The 23,329-nt window shown below is 54.8% G+C and overlaps 2 protein-coding genes across 2 annotated transcripts in view; one reads left to right on the forward strand and one right to left on the reverse strand.

The window, feature by feature from the left end:
* The first annotated feature begins 3,531 nt into the window (after window positions 1-3,531).
* S100A11 (S100 calcium binding protein A11) lies at window positions 3,532-8,503 on the forward strand. Its single transcript, XM_077841231.1, has 3 exons — window positions 3,532-3,634; window positions 7,519-7,674; window positions 8,182-8,503. The coding sequence occupies exons 1-3, from the start codon at window positions 3,632-3,634 to the stop codon at window positions 8,353-8,355; spliced, it is 333 nt and encodes a 110-aa protein (XP_077697357.1). The 5' UTR covers window positions 3,532-3,631; the 3' UTR covers window positions 8,356-8,503.
* A 2,285-nt stretch (window positions 8,504-10,788) lies between these two features.
* COPA (coat protein complex I subunit alpha) overlaps window positions 10,789-23,329 on the reverse strand; it is a 32,649-nt gene continuing 20,108 nt past the window's right edge. The window contains exons 16-33 of the mRNA XM_077840908.1: window positions 22,998-23,083; window positions 22,578-22,716; window positions 21,509-21,671; window positions 21,261-21,407; window positions 20,195-20,384; window positions 19,842-19,937; window positions 18,869-18,957; window positions 18,507-18,630; window positions 16,853-16,942; window positions 16,647-16,756; window positions 15,873-15,950; window positions 15,564-15,632; window positions 14,880-15,016; window positions 13,987-14,173; window positions 13,766-13,876; window positions 13,206-13,367; window positions 12,658-12,852; window positions 10,789-11,444 (exon numbers count right to left, since the gene is read on the reverse strand). Coding sequence (XP_077697034.1) covers window positions 11,385-11,444; window positions 12,658-12,852; window positions 13,206-13,367; window positions 13,766-13,876; window positions 13,987-14,173; window positions 14,880-15,016; window positions 15,564-15,632; window positions 15,873-15,950; window positions 16,647-16,756; window positions 16,853-16,942; window positions 18,507-18,630; window positions 18,869-18,957; window positions 19,842-19,937; window positions 20,195-20,384; window positions 21,261-21,407; window positions 21,509-21,671; window positions 22,578-22,716; window positions 22,998-23,083 — 2,233 coding nt within the window. The 3' untranslated portion in view covers window positions 10,789-11,384. The remainder of the gene's footprint in view (window positions 11,445-12,657; window positions 12,853-13,205; window positions 13,368-13,765; window positions 13,877-13,986; window positions 14,174-14,879; window positions 15,017-15,563; window positions 15,633-15,872; window positions 15,951-16,646; window positions 16,757-16,852; window positions 16,943-18,506; window positions 18,631-18,868; window positions 18,958-19,841; window positions 19,938-20,194; window positions 20,385-21,260; window positions 21,408-21,508; window positions 21,672-22,577; window positions 22,717-22,997; window positions 23,084-23,329) is intronic.

Consider the following 23,329-nt stretch of genomic DNA (forward strand, 5'->3'; position numbering starts at 1 on the left):
ATTTTCTCTCCAAAATCGATGAAACCAGACACTTCGGGAAAGGGAAAAAATTCCCCAATATTTGATGGAAACACCCCCTCCCAGACCCCACCCATGGAAATTTCCATTTAGTTAAAAAGCCATTTTGCATCACACAAAAAAATTATGCAAAATTTTCATCCCGCTCTGCTTTGGGCCGAGTTTTAGGGCCAGATTTTCCAGAGAAACATGCAGCTAACAGCTCTCATTGAGAACAATGGAAGACCCTCCCTTCCACCCACACACCCATCTTGTTCTCAATGAGTGCCAAATGCTTTTCAAAAGCTGGCTCCTTTGTTCTGCTGCCTAACTGGGATCTGGAAAACCTGGCTCTGAATACCTAGACGCTGCGTTTAAAGAAATCAAAACCTCCACGTTGACTTGCATCGTGGAGGAATGCAGACGTACAAGCTGCCACACCGTGCAGAAGCTGCCTGGATGCAAATAAAATGCGTTTCTTATAAAGTGTCTGAATTTCTTGCTCTGACATTTACCGATCACAGGCCGGGAAATCAGATCTAGCATTGCAACATTTTACCCAGTGACTTGGATAACAGCGCTTACCATTTTCAGACAGAATTCCACTCGGGCTAGAATTGCTTAGCTGTCCGCAGTGATCTGAGTTTCTCTTGGGTTTGCTCAGTGAACCAGGAAACTAAACCCAAACAGGCTGGGGTAGTTCGCACTGCAGCCAAGTCAGTGGGCCAGATTCTCCTCTCATTTACACGAATGGACACTCCACTGGGCCAGATCCTCTGCTGATGTAACCCAGCATGGTTCCATTGAGCCAACTGACACCAGCAGAGAAGCTTGTAGACCCGCTGACTTCAGGGGAATTACAGCTGATTGATACGGGGATAAGAGAGTGGAGAATCAGGCCCAGTGTGTGTATCATAAGCAGAAATTCCCTGATCTGCCCTCTCCCAGCTTGGTTTGATACCAGCTGAGAAACACCAGGTGGGGCAGATTGATTGGTTGCTCGGAAGCTACAGAGATGGACGCAGCTGCGGGTGGCCGTAGTTTGGGCAATCCCTGGAAAGCAGCGGCTGGAGCTGTTCCGATGGCACGGCCGGGGTACATTCTTGCAAGAACCCTTGAGCAAATGATACAGGAAACCTGTTTAAAGCTTCTGCAGGGCTAGAAGTGGAGCTCGTTTGGGCAGAAATTCACCCTTGTGCAGAGAGACCAGGCCTCTCCTACGCCCTGCTGTGAGGGCGATAAATGGTGTATGGGCCTCGTGCTGGCTCCTCTGCACAGGGCTGAATTAATTTCCCCCCGAGTGAGATAAAGAGGGAAAAGAGAAGTTGGAAGGTGAGACGCTGCCACGTGGAGTCAGCAAGACAAGCCAGCAGCTCCGTGCCAAGGACAGGGAGCGGCTGGAGAGCTGGCACGGGCAGACGCATCTTGCGGAGCAGGTATAAATCCTCTAATCCAAGACAGAGCAGCGAGGCTGTTTCTGGAAGCCAGCAAGGGAGACGACTGAGCACCACAGCCCCAACACTGGTGACAACTCTGACCACGCAGATTTAAAATAAACAACAGGAAATGGTTCTTCACACAACGCGCAGTTGACCTGCAGAACTCCTTGCCAGGGGATGTCGAGACGGCTAAAAGTATAACTGAGTTCAAAAAAAGAACTAGATAAGTTCCTGATGGACAGGTCCATCAATGGCTATTAGCCAAGATGGTCAGGGATGCAACCCCATGCTCTGAGTGTCCCTAAGCCTCTGACTGCCAGGGGATGGATCACTTGGTAATTGCCCTGTTCTGTTCATTCCCTTTGAATCACCTGGCACTGGCCACTGTCACTATCTGAATCTGGAATGTGTGGCCCATTGGTCTGACGCAGTATGGTTCTCATGCTCAGCTCTGCCCTCCACCCTGGCTAGAAATGGGGTCAGCAGGGCTCATACCATGGTGTAGCAGCTCAGGTAGTGGATTAGAATTCAGGAGAGCTGGGCTGTAATCCCCGTTCTTCCACTGACCTGCCGTGTGACCTTGGGCCAAGTCACTTCCAGCTGTGTGCCTCAGTTTCCCCTCCAACCCTATATCTCTTTAGGCCGGAAGCTCTTTATGGCTTGGGCTGTCTGTGAGGTGCCCAGCCCAACGGGGGCCTGCTTTCAGCTGTGGCTTGTGGGTGCTACAGTGATAATAAATCCTACACGAGACCCACATCCTGTCAGCAGTTACACCCAGGCCGCCCCACTGAAGTCACAGGTGCTGCACTTGGTTGTGCCAGGGTCCCAGGGTGTTTTCAGGCAGATACAGCTCAACTACAGGGAACAGCTCCATCTGCACTAGAGGACTTTCTTACCGCTCCCCTGGCAGGCCTAGGTAGGCCTTAGCAAATATTATACTGCACTGAATCATTCACTCTTCCGAGACTCAGGTGCAGCAGGTAAGTAGTGTAATGAACTGGGCCATGTGCACCACCGCCTTCTGCTGCTTAGAAGCACTATTGCTCGTCTGTGTGTCAGCAGCCTTACACTGCCTACAGCTGACGGGGAGTCACCTGCAGGTAACATAGCAGAGGCCTGGGCTTTTGGAGCTGGAGGGTCTGGATTCTAGCCCTGCTGATGCCCTGAATTTCCAAGTGCCCTCAATGTGCAGCATGGAGACTAAGGCCCAGATTCACAGAGGTATTTAGGCTCCCAACTCCCATTGCAATTAATGGGAGTTAGGAGCCTAAATACCCTTTATGGATTGAAATGCATGGGAGTTGGGAGCCAATATGCTTTCAAGGATTGAAATTCATGGGAGTTAGGAGCCTAAATACCATTGTGGATTGAAATGCATGGGAGTTGGGAGCTTACATACTTTTGTGGATTGAAATTCATAGGAGTTAGGAGCCTAAATACCATTGTGGATTGAAATTCATGGGAGTTAGGAGCTTACATACTTTTGTGGATTGAAATTAATGGGAGTTAGGAGCCCAAATACCATTGTGGATTGAAATGCATGGGAGTTAGGAGCTTACATACTTTTGCGGATTGAAATTAATGGGAGTTAGGAGCCTAAATACCATTGTGGATTGAAATGCATGGGAGTTAGGAGCTTACATACTTTTGCGGGTTGAAATTCAGGGGAGATAGGAGCCTAACTATTGTTATGGATTGAAATTCATGGCAGTTTGACGCCTAAACCCCTTTGAGGATCTGGGCCCCAGGGGCTATGGGCTTGTTTACCCTATTGCCACACAGAGGCACCCACCCGTTCAGCAGCTTAGCAAAGGGCCCCCCACCGCGTCTCGGCGGCGGCGAAGGGGAAACTCGGAGGAGAGAGAAAGGCAGGAGGGGAAGAGAGAGGAAAAGAAGTTGAAGGAGAGAAAGGAAGCGAAGGGAAAGGGGGTGCGGGGGGGGGAGATGCCGGGGCGGCGGGGGGAGCCCGAAGGAAGGAGAGGAGAGCCCCAGCCCAAAGCACATGCCTGGGCGCCCCGCAGCCCGAGGGCGAGTCCGGACCCGCCGGTAGCCGGGCGCAGCCTCCGCCCAACCAGGCGAGAGGGGCCGGGCCAGCGGGGCTGCCGAGGGCGGTGGCCGGGGCTGGGCGCGGCTCAGAGGCTGCCCCAGAGTCTGCTCCTCGCAGCGCTCCGCGGTCCGCTCCCTCTGCTGCAGCCATGGTGAGTGGGGGGGGGGTCCCCCCGGGTTTGGGGGTTCGGGCCCCCCCGGGCTTGGGGGCTCGGCTCCGACCCAGCACAGGGACTGCTGGGGAAAACCAGGGCGGCGTTTTCCGACCGGGCAGGGGACCCCCCCCCACCTTTGGCACGGGGGGAGCAGCCCCCGGCGGAGTTATAAACTCTCCCTGGGCAGGGCCGGGGGGGGGGACGGACGACTCGGGAGAGGGCGGGGGGCAGGGCCGGGCCCCAGGGGAGCCAGGGACAGAAGCGCCCCTGGAGTTTTTAGCATGTCAGTTGCACACAGGACTGGCAATGGAGGGAGATGGGGGGTGCTGAGCTCACCCCTCACCCACCAAAGGCCTGTACGGGGTGAAAGGGGAGAGGGTGGGGCAGGGGGGCTGAGCTCACCCCCCCCCCTCCAAAGGCCTGTACGGGGTGAAAGGGGGGGCAGGGGGGCTGAGCTCACCCACCCCCAAAGGCCTGTACGGGGTGAAAGGGGAGAGGGTGGGGGCAGGGGGGCTGAGCTCAGCCCGCCCCCCCCCCCAAAGGCCTGTATGGGGTGAAAGGGGAGAGGGTGGGGCAGGGGGGCTGAGCTCACCCCCCCCCTCCAAAGGCCTGTACGGGGTGAAAGGGGGGGCAGGGGGGCTGAGCTCACCCACCCCCAAAGGTCTGTACGGGGTGAAAGGGGAGAGGGTGGGGGCAGGGGGGCTGAGCTCAGCCCGCCCCCCCCCCAAAGGCCTGTATGGGGTGAAAGGGGAGAGGGTGGGGCAGGGGGGCTGAGCTCACCCCCCCCTCCAAAGGCCTGTACGGGGTGAAAGGGGAGAGGGTGGGGGCAGGGGGGCTGAGCTCACCCCCCCCCCTCCAAAGGCCTGTACGGGGTGAAAGGGGAGAGGGTGGGGGCAGGGGGGCTGAGCTCACCCCCCCCCCCTCCAAAGGCCTGTACGGGGTGAAAGGAGAGAGGGTGGGGGCAGGGGGGCTGAGCTCACCCCCCCCTCCAAAGGCCTGTACGGGGTGAAAGGGGAGAGGGTGGGGGCAGGGGGGCTGAGCTCACCCCCCCCTCCAAAGGCCTGTACGAGGTGAAAGGGGAGAGGGTGGGGGCAGGGGGGCTGAGCTCACCCCCCCCCTCCAAAGGCCTGTACGGGGTGAAAGGAGAGAGGGTGGGGGCAGGGGGGCTGAGCTCACCCCCCCCCTCCAAAGGCCTGTACGGGGTGAAAGGGGAGAGGGTGGGGGCAGGGGGGCTGAGCTCACCCCCCCCTCCAAAGGCCTGTACGGGGTGAAAGGAGAGAGGGTGGGGGCAGGGGGGCTGAGCTCACCCCCCCCAAAGGCCTGTACGGGGTGAAAGGGGAGAGGGTGGGGGCAGGGGGCCTGAGCTCACCCCCCCCTCCAAAGGCCTGTACGGGGTGAAAGGGGAGAGGGTGGGGGCAGGGGGGCTGAGGTCACCCCCCCCAAAGGCCTGTACGGGGTGAAAGGGGAGAGGGTGGGGGCAGGGGGGCTGAGCTCATCCCTCCCCCCCCCCCCCGCCAAGGCCTGTTCGGGGTAAAAGGGGAGAGGGTGGGGGCAGGGGTGCTGAGAGCCATTGAACCAAACTGTAAAATCTGGATTGAATGGAAACCACTTCAAGCCAGAGGGTGCAGCACCCCTAGCCCAGCACCTCTGGGTGGGGCCCCAGCTAACAGGATGGGTCAGGGCTCCAGACTTCTCGTGGCAGGTCCGTTGCGAGGAGGAGGAGCTGGAGCTGATCCGTGCCCACGCTATGATCTCACTCTCTTCCCCTCCTGCCTGCCTCCTCCCTCCCCATCCCCAGACTTTCTCTTCCCCTCCTCATCTCTCCAGCCTGTTTCTGGGCTGCTCCCGCCCCCACAGCCCCGGGGGCCAGCCCCTGCCCCCCTGACCCAGCTCCCTGTGGCCCGCGGGCAGAGCTGGCCCCACACAGGAGGATATTACGCAGCCGGGTTTTGGGTTAAGGAAGCTGAGGCCTGCAGGGGCGGGACTCGTTTCCTATCCCACACAACCAAAGAAGGGTAAATGCAGCAGCAGGGAGGATAGGGCTAGTGATTCCCCAAGGGGGGCAGATCTCCCCCCCCCAACCCGCCCAGGCTCCTCCCGCATAGCTCAGACACTGCTTAGCGCTTTCCTGTCCCTGAGTCACCCAGCTGCCTTTGATTGTCCCGGCTCTCCCTCGCCTCAGCACCCTGGCCTCTGGGGAAGAGCACAAACCCTGCGCCAGAAAGGCTGGAGGCAGAACCGGTTCCTGCTCCCCAGCAGAGAGGGGCTGGCAGTGACTGAGTCCCGGGCGAGGCCAGAAGGGGGCAGGCGGCGTGGCTCCCTCCTCTGCCCGCAGCGTGGCCCCTTCCCGCGGCTGCAGCCTCCTTGGAGGGACCCCAGCCAGGCTCGGGAGGGGAGGGGAGGGGAGGGCAGGCTGCACGGCCCGGTTATTCCCTAGAGGTAGGAGGCATCGTCTCCTCGGAGCCCCAGTCCCGTTTGCCCATCGCTGCCACCGTAACCAAAGTCCGACTGGAACTGGTACCTTAGAGGAAAGAGGCCCCCGCTGCTATTCTCTGATGCCCCTGAGCCAGCCAGCCGGCCCCCTGCCCGGGGCTGGATTGGAAGTGAGGCCCCCTGGCCAGAACCCCCATATCCCATTCCCCTTGCCCTCCTGAGCCAGCTATTCCTCCCTGAGCTAGGGCTGGAATAGAACCAGCGTCTCCTCCCTGGGAAAGGCCCCATTCCCCAGCCCAGCCCTGCTCTGGGGCCAGGCTAGAATCAGCATCTCTTACAGAGGAAAGGTAGCACATACCATTTGCTGGTCCCCTGAGCCAGCCGTCCTGCCCACTGCCCTGGGAGGAGGTAGGGAGCAGGGTCCGCTTGAGGGGAGAGGCCCCATCACCCACTCACCATCTCCCCCCCTCCCAAGCCAGCCAGGCCTGCATTTCACCCTCTTCCTGTCCTGTCTCACATGTATCCTCTGTCCGCGGTGTTTGGAGCAGGGAGGAGATCCCTGCAGGATCCCACCCTATTCCCATTTCTCTCTCCTCAGAATTTCTCCCATGACAAACAAGGATTGGGGAGGGGGGATGCATTTTTCTCTCCCCCACCCTCCCTGGGCTTGGTAGCCGAAGCCAATTAATATTAACGAGGGTGGTGGAAAAAACCAGACACTGTCTACCCTGAAGAATCTCTCTTGCACAACCTCCGCGCAGACACACCCAGCTCCTCCTGCCCTGCAAGGCAACACGGCCGTTCCCAGGAGGCAGCTGTACTGGGGCTTGGAGGAGCCTGACTCGCTGGGCCTGTACCCAGACCCCACCCATGATTCACCCCCATCCCTGCGCTGGGCTCTTTCCGCCACGGCCGGGAGGTTCCTGGCCCCGGCGGGGAGGCACTTGCAGCAGTTAGGCCCTGGACTGCGCTGGCAGCTGCATCTCCTCTGTGGTCTGTCTTGCCACATCCGTGCCTAGGAACGAGAGCCGGGGAAGGGGCTGCACCAGACGGCCTGGGGAAATGATGCAGCTGTAGCCAATACAGCCTGAGCAGCAACACTTAGTTCTAACCTCAGACCCCACCCTCCCTCTGGGCCCAGGGAATAGAAGCCAGGAGTCCAGATTGCCTAACCCCTAGACCATAGTCCTTGCCCAGAGCTTGGGAAAGAAGCTCCCAGGCTCTAACCACTAGACCATGCTACCAGAAGCGGGATCAGAACTCCGGCATCCTGGCTCTGTCCTTGACTAACCCCTGGACTCCTCTCCCCTCCCTTTAAAGGCATTCACAGCAAGCGCCAGGAGGGGTTTGTGCGGTGTGGGGCAACTAGCCGGTAGCGCCAGGAGTTTGCTGCTGGGAGAGTGTGTGTGTGGGGGGGTGTCATCAGTGACGTGGTTTTGTCCCTGCAGTCGAAGAGCCCCGTGTGCCCGACGGAAACGGAGCGTTGCATTGAGTCCCTGCTGGCCGTCTTCCAGCGCTACGCCGGGCGCGAAGGCGACAACTGCACGCTCTCCAAGAAGGAGTTCCTCAGTTTCATGAACGTCGAGCTGGCTTCCTTCACAAAGGTGAACTTTGCACCCTCCTTCGGGACACTCAGCCCAGGCGGGGCGGGGGGATTCCAGCTTCTGCCACTGTTAGAACCCAGCAGCTCTGCTGAGTTGCTGGCGGGGACATGGGTTGGCAGGAAAAGTGCTTCCAAAGGGGTTCTTGCCTGCAGATGTGGCTTGGAAACCGGCTGTCCTTTGGTGCCTTCCCCAAGTGCAGCTTCCTTTCCCCTATTACAGTACATGTCTCCAGCTGTCACTCGCCCAGGCAGAACGCACAGGGGGGCGGAGGAAAGAGCTGTGGCCTTTGGAACTCTCTGCCACCAGATCAGGATGCAAAATGCATCTCTGTCTAGGCTCAGCCTCACTGACCTGTGGAGGGAACCAGCATCGCTGGCTGCAGGGGGTTGTGGAGTTTGCCCCCTCTATTTTGTTGTACAATCTCGATCCACAATTCCATGAAGGGTGCTCAGATGACCATATGGGCAAGTAGAGATACTGGTAAAAACCCTCCTTGGCCTTCCGCAGAACCAGAAGGACCCAGGAGTCCTGGACCGGATGATGAAGAAGCTTGACTTGAATTGCGACGGGCAGCTGGACTTCCAGGAGTTCCTGAACCTTATTGGGGGCATCGCGCAGGCTTGCCACATTGCACTCTGTGTGCAGGCCCCCCCTGGCCACCACCAGACCAAGAAACTGTGACCCCGCCCAACCCACACCTACAGCCCCACAAACATTCCCGATGCACCCTGTGCAAGACCAACCGTCAGCTGCAGACCTGCCCCCAGCCTGCGTGTCTGTGGGGGGCTCTCATTGCTTTTGTATCAGTAAAAGAATGGTATAAAAATTCCTACTCAGTAATTCTTTTTAATCTCAAAAAGTTGGGGGGAGGTGGGGGAAGGGGGCATGATAGGGGACCAGCATAGCTCCAGTAGTTTGAGCACCAAACTGGGCGCCAGGACTCCTGGGTCTTATCCTTGCTGTACCACTGCTCTTTGGGGTGTGATGTCTCCCCCCTGCCTCAGTTTCCCCACATGTAAAGCAGGGGGATAATGCTAATTATCCACTTTTTGTCAAGTGCTGTGAGCTCTATAGATGAATGAGCACCATAAAAATCCAAATTATGAGAATTCTTTTAGGGATTTTATGATCATTGCATCTGACTTCTTTAAACAAAGGAATACGCAGGTCTGGGGGGAGGGCAACTGTGTAATTTTAAAAGAGTGAGATAGATCAGTGCAAAATGCAGCAGCTACAGGGTCAGGAAACTAACATTTAGGGTTGCAAAGAGTTTGGGGACATAACTTGCCTACTCATAAGAGACAGTCCACAAACTCTTGAGATTGGACCAGTGAAGCGCCCCCTGGTGGTGCTGTAAATCAGATCAGCAATGCTGAGACTTGGGCTCTCTCCAGCCCTGAGCTGGGAGAACAGCTGTTAACAGAGCAGGGACCCTAAAAGGGGAGAAAAGCTGAAAAGCGAGGGTGAGGGTCTGAACAATACAGGCCCTTCTCAGGTGCGGGAAAAGCCTGTGATTAGAGAAAGAGGGGAGAGAGAAAGTCCCACAACAGCATGGAGATCCCCCCATAGCTATAAAGTCACAAACTCGGGGCACCTTCCCCTACAGGAGTGAAGTGAATGGTACTAGGGTCATGTGTCCTCAAGCACATGGAAATGGGTTAGGGCATCAGCTGGGATTGTCCTGGGTGAGACCCGCCCCCCCCCCCACTGGTAGAAATGCTCCAGGCTTGACTCTGGAGCGACACTAGAAACTTTACACTTCCTGTTCAAACAGTCCTGAAGAGAGGTTACAATAGCTCAGAAGCTGGAAACTCGACCCGCTCCACACGCGTGTGCTGGCCCATTTCACAGCTTGGTTTTGGGAACAAGGCCACGCTGACGTCATATTTTCTGAGGCCAGATGCGATCACTGTGATCGCCGAGTGTGTGACCACAGGCCAGAGAACTTCCCCCCAAATAATCCGTAGGGCAGATCTTTTAGAAAAACATCCAACCCTGATTTAAAAATGGTCAGTAATAGCGACTCTGCCATGACCCTTGGTAAACTGTTCCACTGGTTACTCACACTTAATAATTTATGCCTTTTTTCCAGTCTGAATTTGTCTTGCTTCCACTTCCAGCCACTGGATCATGTTAGACCTTTTCTCTCTAGACTGAAGAGCCCATTATTAAATATTTGCTGCCCCCGAGGGTACCTCTAGATTGTGATCATGGCACTCCTTCGCCGCCTCTTTGTTAAACTAAGTAGATTGAGCTCCTTGAGTCTATCACTGTAACTAGGACATGCCATACAGTGCTTTGCCCATCCTTTCTCAAGGGCACCAGTGGCTGGGATAGGGAGCAGCTGCTGTCTCTGAAGAGATGTAAGTATTTAGCACCAGGCCATGGTTAGCAGCCTCTCAGGGCCAGTTGGGAAGAGGTCACATTAGATTATCATAACACTCCCTTTCTGGCCTTAAAGGGAGTTATTCCAAAATAGCTATTCCTGATACGTTCTGGAACAAGAGCACCCACCCCTGGAGTTCATCAGGAATAATCAGCGTTGAATTCACCCTCCCTTATTCTGGATTAATTTTCCTGTATAGACACACCTAAAATCTATATTAAACACTAAATGGGAAAGGCACCATTCTGACCATGGGAGCTCCGGCACAGCACAGAGAACCTCACCCAGTGGGTCAAGCCCAGAACTTGTCTGACCTAGAACCTCAAGTTTTCCATGCCTCATTCCACACATATTAAATAAACCCTACTCGGCACTTAACAGATGCTTTCCCCTCTTGGCCTTCAAGCTGCCAGGCCACCACTGAGCCGTATCCTCTACCCCATCCCTCCAGGTCATTAGACCCTGTCCAGGACAAACACCAGAAGCAACTAGGCAAGGGGCCATTTCTTGTGGGAAAAATCTTTCACATTTCCCAGTGAATCAGGAGTCCCGCTCTCTCTAAAGCAAAACCTCAATGCTTTATGAGCGTGACTGTCCCTTTAAAGCCTCAAGAGCAGCACTCCTAAAGAGAAGTGCAATGCCACCTGCTTACATCACTCCACAAAGTGAGCTGGAACAACCAGCTCACTGTAGTCTCTATCGAACAGCTGAACCAGTGCAAGGGGGAGTCTGGTTGGTTAATTCACTTTATTAACGTGAAAAGGAGACAATGTTGAGAAAAGCTGCTAAGGACAAAAAAAATCAACCAAAGCGCTGGGATTCCGAGCCACTTTCCCGCTCCCACCAGGGAAGGCACACAAAGCCCATGAGCCGCCTTGGATCAGGACTCGACTGCCCATAGGACAAACTCACCTCCAGTGACCCTGATTCTACACAGGGCCATGCTGAACTTGAACCAGGCTGCTTTTCCTGCTCTTGGGCAGAGGGCATGTTCTCTTCTGATGAGGGCGATGCTGCCTCCAGGTAACAGGGGGTGCATGCCACATGAACTGCACCTTGTGCCAGGATCCCATGTTATTACTTGTCACTCAGGGGAGGGGGCAGGACTTTCACCAGGGCTTGCCAACTGTGGCGTGGGAGGGAAGAGCAGATCTCACAAACAGCCCAGTTCACAGCACTAGTGCAAAGGATCCAGCGGTTCGATTAGGAGCTGGAATGAAGGAAGGGAGAAGCAGAAGCAAGATGAAGATTTCAGGGTCACAGGACTGAAGGTCTAGCCAGAGGGAAGCCGGAAGTTCCTGTCTCCCCAGCCTGGGGCAGGACCTTAGCGGAACTGGAGTGGGCTGATTCGCAGCCCAATGACATCTTTGCCGATCTCTGTCACCTGGAGAATAAAAGGGAGGCGGTTAATGGTTAAGAGCAACACAAGCTTGGGGTTCCTGACACAGATAGCTTCTACCAGTACACACTGCAGGGATCGACTGCTGGGATGGACAGAGACAGCTTGAGAACCTCATCTCAACCACATACAGCTTTGTGACACCAAGCCTCCTCCTATAGCCCAGAATCCTAGTCCAAATGGCATCAACGGGACCAGGACCCAGCCCTATGTGCATTACAAAGAACTGCTGGCACAGTTCTCCTGGCCTGACCCCACACGATGGCTGCGTTAGAGTAAGAAGCAGCGTTTTAAAATGAAGTCTTGAGCAGGAGGCTCAGTCTAGAGCGACCCGCAGGGCTCGAGGAAGGCCAGACCCAGTTGTGCTTTGATTTGTAGGACATGCTGCTGCCGCTGCTACTCTGAAAGGTGTCTCGATGAAAAGAAAGATGAACTGCCCAGCTGGGAGTTGAGGCAGGGGCATGAACACCCTGGGCTGCTCAAGTCACTCCCCAGAGACAAACGGGCGCTCTCCCACCAGCGGCTCCAGGCGCTTGTGTTCACACACTCCTGTGGTGCCCCTAGACCAAGCTCAGCCCATCCTCAGTGTCTGTCCCTGATCTGAAGGAGCCACAGACTGCGAGTGGCAGGGATACACTGCAGGTCTTTGCCTCCTAATCAGGGGAGGCTCACACTTAGCGAGGGGATTTCACTGCAGCACCAGCCACCCTGCAGTCTCATCCCCAAGGAGCTGTCAGTGCTTCCCCAACTTTATACACACCGCACCACTCCAATGTGGAGGGGGCCGGCAGCATGGAGTATAAGTGGCAGAGGAATGGGGGGATGGCGTGTTTGGGACAGACACCAGGGAAAACACTGTCTCTTAAAGTGCCAGGCAGCCATTACAACCCTTGCAGAGCAAACGGGAGCTGGGTGATAAAGGTCTCACCAAGCCCCCAACTCAACTCAGATCCACCCGCCCTGGGAAGGATGAAGGGCTGAGTTGAACCTGCTAGGATTAGAACCTGGGATTCCAGGGACTCTCGATATTTCAACCCTGAGGCCTGAACCACTCAGATGTTCCCTCCTGCTTATGAGCCACCCTCCTGCCCGGACTCAAGGGAAACATTTGCAGAGAGCAATAGGCAGGGAGAATTTGCCAGGAGCCAAGGACCAGAGGTGGGGGAGGAGGGGCTGCCACCACAGGCGGTGCCCTTACCGTGGTGACTCGGCAGATCTGTCCCCGGAACTCAGGGCAGTAGCAGGCACCGCTGAGCGGGCACTTCTCCACCGGCTTGCCGCGGTAGATGGGCCGGTAGGAGGCGGCGCAGATGTCGAAGGGGTTGTGCATGTCGTAGTTGAGCTGGTAGGTGTCGGTGGGGTTCTTCTCGCAGGCGGACAGGATCTTGCGCGTCTAGGGAGGGAAGGGGACGCATTAGCGGGGAATGGAGAGCCAGCTGCAGAGCGTGCAGGGCAGGAGCTGTGGAGCACACCGTAGATGGAATGGCTCCAACCTGACCACATCTCTCTGCTTTACACACCAGGAAACCCCACACAGCCTTTGGGGCTGGGAAACATCCTTCCCTCCCAGCACAGCCTCCCTACCTGAGACATACATTCCCCCCACCCCAGCGGAGACACCTGCCCCAACCCCAAGCTCATCGCTTCCCACTCCATGGCCTCCCCCGCCCAGCCTGGTCCCATGGGGAGTGAAGGAACCTCAGCACACCAAGACCCAGCCCCCCTCGCTGTGCCCTGCACGCTTACCTGCTGCGACACTTCGGGCTTGGGGCCCAGCTCCAGGAGCCGGCGAGCGAAGGTGGCAGCTGTCTTGAAGTTTTTGAGCTTAAAGAAGAGATTGAGGGCGGTGCGCAGCACAAGGATCATGTGGACGGGCTGCAGGTTGGAGTGGGTGAAGTAGGCTGCCATCTGCATTGGGGGAAGCCGAGGGGAGAGAACACCGTCATGAGGGGGCTCTGAGGCAAAGATGGAGTTGCATCGTGGGAGGCGACCCCGCCCTAGCACAATGCACTCTGGCTGCTAGAGGGAGCAGGACAAACCCGGCGGGATGGAGCTGCAGAGGGACAGGCTGACCATCAGTGCTGTTGATGGTATGGGAGGTGGGTTAGTATAAGGCCTGCTTCACAGATGCGGAAACTGAGGCCCAGTGACTTGCCCAAGGCCACCCGGGGAATCTGCGAGAGGGTCTGGGCATTGAATTCAGGATTCCCAGTCTCCTATCACCACTAGCCCATTCCCTCCCAGAGCCTGGAACAGAGCCTAGGAGTCTTGGCCATGATAACTGGAGTGCAGTGCAGCGTCTGTACCTCGCAGGTGCGTTTCTGCTGCTCCAGGGTCTCTTTGGGGAGCTTCTTCCTCTCGATCTCCATCGACAGCCCCACGATGTACTCTCGGCAGATGGCAATCAGCTGCTGGGCCTGTGAGGAGGAGAGAGAGCGAGAGAGAGAGAGAGAGAGAGTCAGGTACCATTTGCCTGTGGCTCCTGAGGAGGAGGGGAATGGGGGCCGGGAAGAGAGGTGCCCCTCACCTCAGCGATCTCCTGCTTGTTATCCACTACCAGCAGCGGCACGCTCAGCAGGATGGACCGGAACTTCTCCACCGCCTCCTCGAACTTGCCAGCGGTGGTGAGCTGGTAGCAGACTTGCAGGCGCTGGATCAGGTCGTTGAGCTTCAGGCCGATGACAGGGAGGGCATTCTTCAACCCGGCGTCCTTCCTGGCGGTGTGGGAAGGGTGGGAGCTTCAGTGAGAAACTGAGAACCAGCCAGACCACGTGGGAGGACAAGGTTACCCTGATGGGCCATCTGCACTACAACCAGTCAGCGACACATTGGCCTGGCCGAACTAGGTCCACACTGCAGCTCCTCGACCATCACAGCTGTTTGGCAACCGCGGAGGGGTCTCCAAGCCTCCCCTGCTGCCTGACTGGTGCATGCTGGGAAAATCTGGGTTGCTAGCCCACAATGCCTCAGCTACCCCTGCAGAGGACGTACTTCCAGATCTAGCTCGGCTGGAAGAAACCAGGAGCAGGTGGCAGGGGAGCACTAACCCCACCTGCCTCACCTTGTTTAAGCTCTAACAAGAGGAGCTGGGTGCTTCCTGTCATCAGAAAACTGCCCCGGGATGGAATTCTCCCTAGAACTTGTGCTATCAACAGAGGGGCCGGTCCCACATCCACTCAAGATCCATTGATTAACACTGAGCCGTTTAAAACACGATTCAAAATTTGCTTGTTTATGTCAGGGGAACGGGAAGGCGACACCAGGCAGGGAGTGGGCGGGGCCTGTTTTGCGTTTGAACATGACTCACCCACTGGGGGCACTAACCTGCACCACCCCTCCAACAAGCAGCATCCAGGCAAGAGTCAGGGGAAATGGTAAAGAGGCCTGAAGGGAGAGGCCGGATTCCGCCCTACTGCTCACCAGTTGCGATGTGGGTATCCATACATGGCGGGGAGGCAGGGCAGTGCTTGGTAAGTGGTGCGGCCCCGGGCATAGGTCTGCAGGAAGAGCTGCTTGTAGGGGCCAAAATTAGTCACTCCCACCTGGTCGTGGAGGAGCTGAAGAGAAAGAAGGGAAGCACCACACTCATTGGCTGGTCGCGGCATAAGTGCAGCTCCAACCCCGCCCACAGCCTAGACTGGGATCTCATCCTGCCCAGACATTAGCCCCCAGCCTATTAGAACTTCTCCTTTATACCTGGGGAACTTGAAGCACAGGGAAGAGGAGTGACTTATCCAAGCAGACACAGTGAGTCTGCGACAGAGACTGAAAGAGAACCCAGGTGCCCTGAGCTTTAGCTGAGAAACTCTCCTCTTCCTTAGTGAGATTAATTCAGTATTGCCAGGCAGCCACAGGAAGGCAGTGGGGTGGAGCTCCAGAGCACTGCGGAGCAATTTGGCCCCATCTCCCAATTAACATCTCACCCCGAGAAGGGACCTCTAACGCTGTCCTTCAGACTGAACAGCATGGAGCATGAGACTACTGCATAATCTGCCTTGATCACCCCTTATCAGCTGACACCCCTCTGCCCGACTACCCCTCGCTGGAAGGGGTCACAAACAGGAGGGGGAGAGGGGATCTCCAGGACTCTCCAGAGTAACTTACCCGCATGGCTGTCTCAAAGGAACCACCCAGGATGTGATCAACAGGCAGCTGGGAATTGTTACACCAGACCTAAGGGAGAGGAGGAAACGCATTTCAAGAGGAGCTGCTGGGCGGTCATGCCTGCCCAATGCTACCCAGCACACTCACATCCCATTCAACACCAGCAGCAGGGCTCCAGCCACTTCTCCCAACAAGGCACCACCAGTTCCTGACACTGATAATTAACCAGCACAGGACAGTGAGCAGGAGGGACCAGACCAGGAAAGGCAGGTGCCCGAGAGAGAAGGTTTCAGAGGCAGGTCCTGTTACCTGAGCTGGGCTGGTGCCCTTGGTGGGTGGCACAAAGAATCCATCCTCAGCTCCTCCTGCCAGGCCAGCAGGGACATCCTAGGGAGCAAACGGGGCACTTATTAGCTAGTCAATGCTGTGCTGGTGACTGACAGCTCTGCAGCCTGGCACCGCACAGTGAAAGCTCACCCCTGGGCTGCCCTGCCAATCTGCTTCAGCCTTAACCTCAAGAATGACTTCTAACAGGAGAGAGGGGAGGAGAGAGTCACCTCCATGGCCCATTCTATCTTTGGCCTCAGCTGCAACTGCCAAGAAGGGGACAGCTGGGGCATGGGCTAGTCTGACACCCCTCCACGCATTTCATAGGCCAAACAGCCATCAGGACTCAATCACCAGAGCCCAGTGCCACCGAATCTTGGATTTCACCTAAAACAGATGGATTTCTAGGGCGGGGGAGAGAGGGGCGGGAGGGGACCTCAGCCTGAATAAAGCATGAAGCCATGGGGTGATGCTACAGGCAGCCTGATACAGTAGCTCAAGAGTGTGAGCTGCCCCATACATCACAATGGGGCACTGGGTTTCAGAGCTAATGACAACAATTGAACCACTGACATTAACCCTTTCCCTGCTGATCACTTCAGCAGAAACATCCCACCCGGATCATGTTAGCACGGCCTCTAATTATTCTCCTTGCTTTCCCAGCGCCCATCCCTCTTTCTTAAGGGCTGCTGCAACTTGGCTACTTAAGGCTCCCGACTCCTTCCAAGATCACCTCCTGATCCCACAGCTCCCTACCAGTTCAGGGGGAAGGTCCAAATCCTCTTCAACTTCCCATCCGCCTCCTTCCTCCTGTCCTTTACCAAGGGCTTCATCTCCAAAGCCTTCCCCGGCATCCACAAAGCCATCTGCACGTTGCAACAGAACTAGAGTCAGAACGTGCTGGAGAGGAGAGACACTATCCACACACTCCCCTGCATTAAGGGCTGCTCATGTGTTCTCACCTTCATCCAGCTGCAGCTCAGCATCCTCTCCCCAGCCTTCAGTGCCAACCGTGTCAATATCAATATCAGCAGCCAATGCCCCTCCTTTGCCTAGGGAAAGGGACAGGATTCACTCATTCACCCCCCTTCAACAGGGTCAGATATTGGGAAGAACAGGCATTAGGGTGGCCCATCACAGCCCAGCTCCTATTGTCACAGATCTGTGCCACGTTAAAGGCCAAAGTCATTTGAAGCATAGGTGAATTGCATCCAGGGGATTTCCTGGGAATGGTTTAAATGTCATCTTTAACGGGGTAACAGCCTGCACCAGAAACCCGTGAGAAGCTGGATGTTTAAAAAGCTGGGCTGCTGGAGTCACGAGAGGGAATTAAAGCATGTCTAGCCCAGCACAGAGTCAGTTCTGTTGTGATTAATTGGGCCTACAAATTTACCCTGACGATGAAAGTTAGTAAGACGTCACAATAACCTATCACAGCAAATGTTGATGGGAAATGGTGCAATAGCCAGACAGACAGACTGAAGAAGGCCAAACAAAAAAGGCATCCTGATAGATTTCCTGGGCTGCGTTAAGATCACGCCTGATAAACAAGAACAGAGCGAGACCCGAAATTAATCAAAATTGGTGCGTCGGAAACGAGGCCTAAAGGGTGGACAAAATAATGAAGGAATGGGCTATTCCACCATTGCTCCCTTCTGGGGTCCTGACAAAAGACGACTTTGGGAGGAAAGCTACTACCACAGTGCTGGCTGGCTGAAAGCTGAGAGAAGGTGAAGGAGGGACCCGGATCCTCTCTGTGCTAATCCTGAGAGACGTCTTGACCAGACCAGGCCAGAGAGTGAGCCCGATGACGCTGCCACCCTCTAAATCCCAAAGACCACCTGGGATGGGAAACTTTCTCTTCCCCTCCACGAATACATCCTTTCCCTACCTTATTTCTTCTCTTTTCCATCTCTCTCCTTTCTCTTTCGGTCTGATAAGAATCTGGCTTAGCTGGCCAAGACTGCATATTTTGCAGCACTGCTATAAGCTTGTGACCAGAGAAGCCGCTAAAAGCAATGCCTAAACAGCCCCATGCTGATACAAGTTTGCTGGATCTCAGAGGGACTAATAAGACCATGTGCTATTCCTATGTCCTTCCAGCAGCAAGGCTGCAAGTCAATGTCAATACTAGCGATAAATGCTGCATTTTCTATCTTTGCTGTTCTACTCTCCCCCCTCAGGTGTGTGTTTTTGTCTTGTCTTTTAGGAACCAGGATCAGACTTTAACAGCAGCAACAAGGACAACTTCTCTTTTCCCCAAAAGGACAGTTTATTACCATCTTTAACACCATCTCAGAGACTGTCAAACGGGGTTTCTTTCTAAAACCTCTCTCCAGCTAAGGGGAAAGGGAACAAGGAATGTTAGAATGAACCCTGTTCATTTCCAAGGCTTTAACTCATTTGCTTCTTTTCTGAATCTTTAATACAAAGTTAAAAGAATTTTTAATAATGTGCCTGCCATGGCACTAAGCAGGCTGAGGTCTGTATAGCAAACCCCAGACCTTGTTTAACCCCGTTTACTATTGGACAGTGACTGTGTCCTGTTCACACCTTTGACTATTTGGGCCCATTCCATCTACATTAATACAACAGTTCCCAAGTACGCAATGCTACCTTTGCTAGCAATTGTTCCTTCAAAGAATCCCTTGGAGACAGTGAGCAATGGCCAGTTAGTGTCCAGAGGCATGATGGCAGCAGGGGGCTGGAGCAGCTTTGCATTGGGGTCAATGTCTGGAATCTGAAAAGAGAGAAATCCATAACTACAGACCATGGAAAGAAAACCCTCGGCTTAGCCTCCCCTCCATGTAATGCAAGGTGCTGGTCTCAGCCCTGGCTGGAGAGGGGGGCTCTTCCTTCAGGGAGGGTGTCAACTAATGCCTCGACCCCATCAGCCCCAGTGCTAACTCCCACTGCTATCCTCTCCTCTTCCGGGTGGAGCCTGTGACCAAGCAGGAAGCAATAGACGATCAACTAACCGTTTCCTTTTCTGGGTCAAACGTCTCCTTCAGACTCTCGGCTTCTTCATCCAAGCCATGGGTTGCAGCGGTGAGATAGGCCAGGGACTCTGAAAAGGCACATAACACATATGGCAGATGGATCCATCATCTGTAGGGCCCTGCGTAAATCGTCTTTCTTCCTTTTTTTTAGAAATGTCATGACAGTGTAAACGTAAAGTATTGAATTTCACAGAGTTTGCATGGAATGAATATTACAAGCAAGTTTAGTCAATTTCAAGAAAAACATCTTTAGAAGACCACGGTTTGGGGGCATGGTCACAGATTCTGTGCCCTCTGTGAAATCATGATTCACACAAGACACTCAAAATGTGGCAGACACTCCATATACCATACACATGCACTGCTTGGAAGGACAGGGGACTTCCTGTACCAGGTCTCTAGGCCTTGCTGATTTGAAAGTAAGACTGGCAGCATATACAGGGGCCCTTCAGCCCCCATAGGCAGCACAGGAGGGGGTTGTGGGATCAAGGAAGAAGGATGGACTGTTTTCTAGTGGTCAAAGCAGGCGATCAGGAGTCCCAGGACTATTGGTAGCTCTGTCACTAATTGTTGTGAGACTTTAGATAATGCACTTCCTGGCTCTGTGCCTTAGTTTCTCTGTCTGAAAAGTGAGGGTGATAATGCTGAGCTGCCTCCAGGGGGCACTGCGAGGGTTAACATTTGGAAAACACTGAGAAACCTGGCTGAAAAGCAGACGGGGAAAGTGTGATCCAACAATCCCAAACGAACTGGTGAAGTGCATCCATACAGTGGGGTCACACCCAGCCACGATGCAGCAGCTAAACCTCTTCCTGGCCCCCCTTTAGCTGTGGTTCTGGACAATTAAGTGGGAGGCAAAGCAGAGATGCAGGAGTTGACATTTATTGGATCTTTCCTGCTGTCCCGCAACCCACAGGGCAGCGGCATAAGATGCTGGTGCTGCGATACTCACTCTGCCCGCAGTTCTTCAGGATCCTCACCCTCTCTGCTACATCTCCGAGGTACAGGGCATTCTGATAGTGGCCACTCATGTCTTTACGGATCTCAGCTAAACCAGAGGACAAGACAGAAACAGTCACCACTCCTCTGTAGTTCTCAGCCTCCTCTACGAGCTGTCCCTGCTCCCCTCTCTCAGGTGTAACTTGGCTCCATTATTAATTATTATTCTTTATTTGTATTGCAACAACATCTAGGAACCCCCCCTCATGAACCAGGATCCCACTGTGCTAGGCGCTGTACGAACACAACAAAAAGACCGCCACTGCCTCGAGGGGCTAACGTTCTAACGCCCCTCCCGGGACTCACCTATCTTCATCATCTTGCGGAGCTTCTCCAGGTTGCCCGTGATGAGGTACAGGAAGGAGAGCCTGTCGAAGTTCTTGGTGCGCTGGTAGCACATCTCCACGATCTGATGGTTTCCCTGCAGCAAGGCCACCTCCCCCAGCTTCTCCCAACAATTCTTGTCATCCAGAGCCTTGGCTGCCTCCAGAGCGATCTAAGAGAACGCAGCAGACATGGGCACAGATGGAAGGAGGGTCCAGCAGATGCTGGCCTGGGACTCTGGAGACCTGGGCTCAGCTCCCTGCTCCACCTAAGATGTTGTGTGTGACCTTGGGCAAGTCTCTCTGTGCCTCAGTTCCCATCTGTACAATAGGAATAACAGCACTGCCCTACCTCACAAAAGGTGTTATGAGGATACATTAAGGACAGACTCTGAGACTCTCAGATACCTGTGACAGCTTTTCCCTACAGCTCTGATCCAGCTGCATTATAAGGAAATAAAGCAGACTCATCTCTGTCCTGGCCCACTCCCCACACGTGGACTTTACCATCACTCTCAACCACAGCTCCAAACTGAGTTGCAATCTGATCTTGGTTCCTCTTCAGGAACTCCATATGGTCTGTGCCTCCAATCACATCCTCGTCTAGCTAAGTCCACTGTGGATCCACAGGCCCACCAAACCTTGTGCCCAAGAGTGGGGCCCTCCAGTTATGTCACATTAAATGGATTTCTAACACTCTTCTTTAGTATAGAGGTGCAGCTTGGGGAAATGACAGGGCCCATCACGCACTGCTCCAAGCAACCTTCTATTCAGATTAAGATGCACCATCGCCCACAGGGAGCTTTAGACCCTGGGGGCTAGCATCTAAGTGTTAATGATGAGGGGCAGCAGAGGCCTCAGGGTACAATTTCAGAGGCTGTGCCTGGACCGCAGGACCTTTACTGCACCACCACAAGTTATCCAGAATGCAGATGAGCCTTTCCCCAAGACCACACCACACAACCTGCCATCTGCACCGGCAGCATTTGAGAGAGAGGTACCCATGCAGATATCCCCCTTCCCTGCCCCAGTGCACGCTGGCCTCTTACCTCGATATTGCCACACTCCAGTGCCAGGCTGAAGCGGGTCTTCTCATCCTTTACGAAATGCAGCGCCACCTCGGGGTAGCCCTTCTTCTGCAGGTAGGCGATGATGGACTGGCCCACCAGCTTGGCGTTCCTCACCATGTGCAACACCTGGAAGGGAGGCAGCCAGGCAGAGGAATTGAGAATACCACATGGAAGGCATTATCCTATGGCACCAGGTCGTGGAAAGATGCCATGCCCTGGCCCCTCACCTCATCATACTTCCTATTGATCAGCGCCAGCTTGAACTTGAACTCCGTGGGGTCGATGGTGAGGACCCTGGGTCGGCATTCCCTGTCTAGACAGTACACGTTGTTCCCCTTCACGCGGGTGACATAGATAGGCAGGTCCAGAGTGCGGATGATTCCGTGATCCCTACACCAGGAGACAACATATTTGTACGTTACCCAGCGTGACTCATTCTAACATCATGCGCCTCTCTGACCAGGTCCATTAGATTGGGAGAAGCTACAGACTCACATACCTCTGTATATGGCCTTGCCACTAGCGTGGGTTATATAACAGCAAGCCCCAGTCTAGGGAACAGGCCACCACAAGGCCGGTGTCAACAAGAAAGAATCAAAAGGTGCAGCTGAGCACCCACAGGCCTCGCTGCAGGACTGCCTCACTCTACAGATCGCAGAACTGACTTTGAATCCAGTGTTGGGGAGAGGAAATACCGAGCAAATTCCTGTTCTGCCTGAAAAGCTATTTGGGCTCCTGCAAGCTAACGAAGTGGTGAGCTAGCCCTTATTTGATAGCTCCGACTGCTAGGGCGTGAGCGGATATGATCGAGGCAACTGACTTTTGCACGGTGGCTTCAATAAACTCCACCTCCATAAAAGCACAAGAGGGGAGACTGAGGAGAGATTTTTAGCAGCAGTTTTGAGAGGGAGAGCTGATGCAGTGGGAGGGAGAGGCTGTTCCCAACAGAAAGCTGTTGGTGCCCAAAGTGAGCAGAGCCAGGTTCCAGTAGCTTGTTCTCGATGGTGGGGGTTGCAGAGCAGGCTCTTGCATCCACCCTGCGGAGCTGCATGGAAGAACAGAGGGAGAGTCCCCCGGTGGTTGTTCCTGACAGCAGGAGGTGCAGAGGAGAAGGCTCGCATACCCAGAGTGAGCAGAAATTGCCAAGGCTCAGAAGTTCAGCAGCTGAGGTGCAGCCCAATCTCGAATCAAGCCCAGCCACATTTGGTGAGGGGGTAGCGCCAAGGACAGGTCCTTCAGAGAGCGGATTCAAGACACTCCCCCTGGACTCCTGAGCCCTGCAGGCAGCAGACTCACCCTGTGGTGACAGCGTATTTGATGTGGTTGCTGGTGGTGTAGATGAAGACACCACTCTCATCCCAGGCACCGCTCTTGACACGGATATTCTCATGGATGTTACACAGGGACTCTAGCTTCCGGTTGCAGATCATGATGGCTGGAGAGGAGGAGGAGGAAGTCCAGAAAACCGTAAGGGTTACAAAATTCCTGCTCATTGTGTCTGCCTCAGAGGGCCTGTCTAGACAGCAAATCTCTGCACAGCAAAGCAGGGTGTGGATCTACCGCGCACCAGCTGGCGATGCCATAACCTCCCGCATGGGCACTGCTACAGCACACTAGGCCCCGGAGTGCAGCTTGGTGTACTAAAGAGCACACAGCTGAGACAGGCAGAGCTGCTGAGAACCCTAAATGGGCGTAAGTAGGAAAAAGGTACCTTACCATGCTTAGCCAGCAGAGCCACATGGGACATGTCAGCTGACCAGATGACATACTTCACCTTGGAGATCTTCACGGAAGCCTGGGTTCTGTAGGGGGGAGACGGGATTACCGTAAGGGCCTCTTGCAGGGAGACTGTCACCATATTCCTCACCAACTAAAAGAGCTATGTTATCTCTATTGACTCCCATCCCAAGAACTCTGGGGCTTGATTGTCAGATACCCTAAGGCCCCTTTACACCATTCTGGCACTGTAAAGTGGCATTAAAGTGAGCCTAAATGAAATTTACACTGACAGACTAGTGTGAAGGGGCCATAGCGTATCGGAGAATTGG

Source organism: Eretmochelys imbricata, chromosome 24, assembly GCF_965152235.1.
Source record: "Eretmochelys imbricata isolate rEreImb1 chromosome 24, rEreImb1.hap1, whole genome shotgun sequence".
Classification (NCBI taxonomy): Eukaryota; Metazoa; Chordata; order Testudines; family Cheloniidae; genus Eretmochelys; species Eretmochelys imbricata.

Excerpts from the sequence above, each read along its gene's own strand:
- S100A11 (XM_077841231.1), top strand. Across the intron at positions 7,675-8,181 it reads AGCTGGCTTCCTTCACAAAG|AACCAGAAGGACCCAGGAGT; the intron begins GTGAACTTTGCA and ends GGCCTTCCGCAG.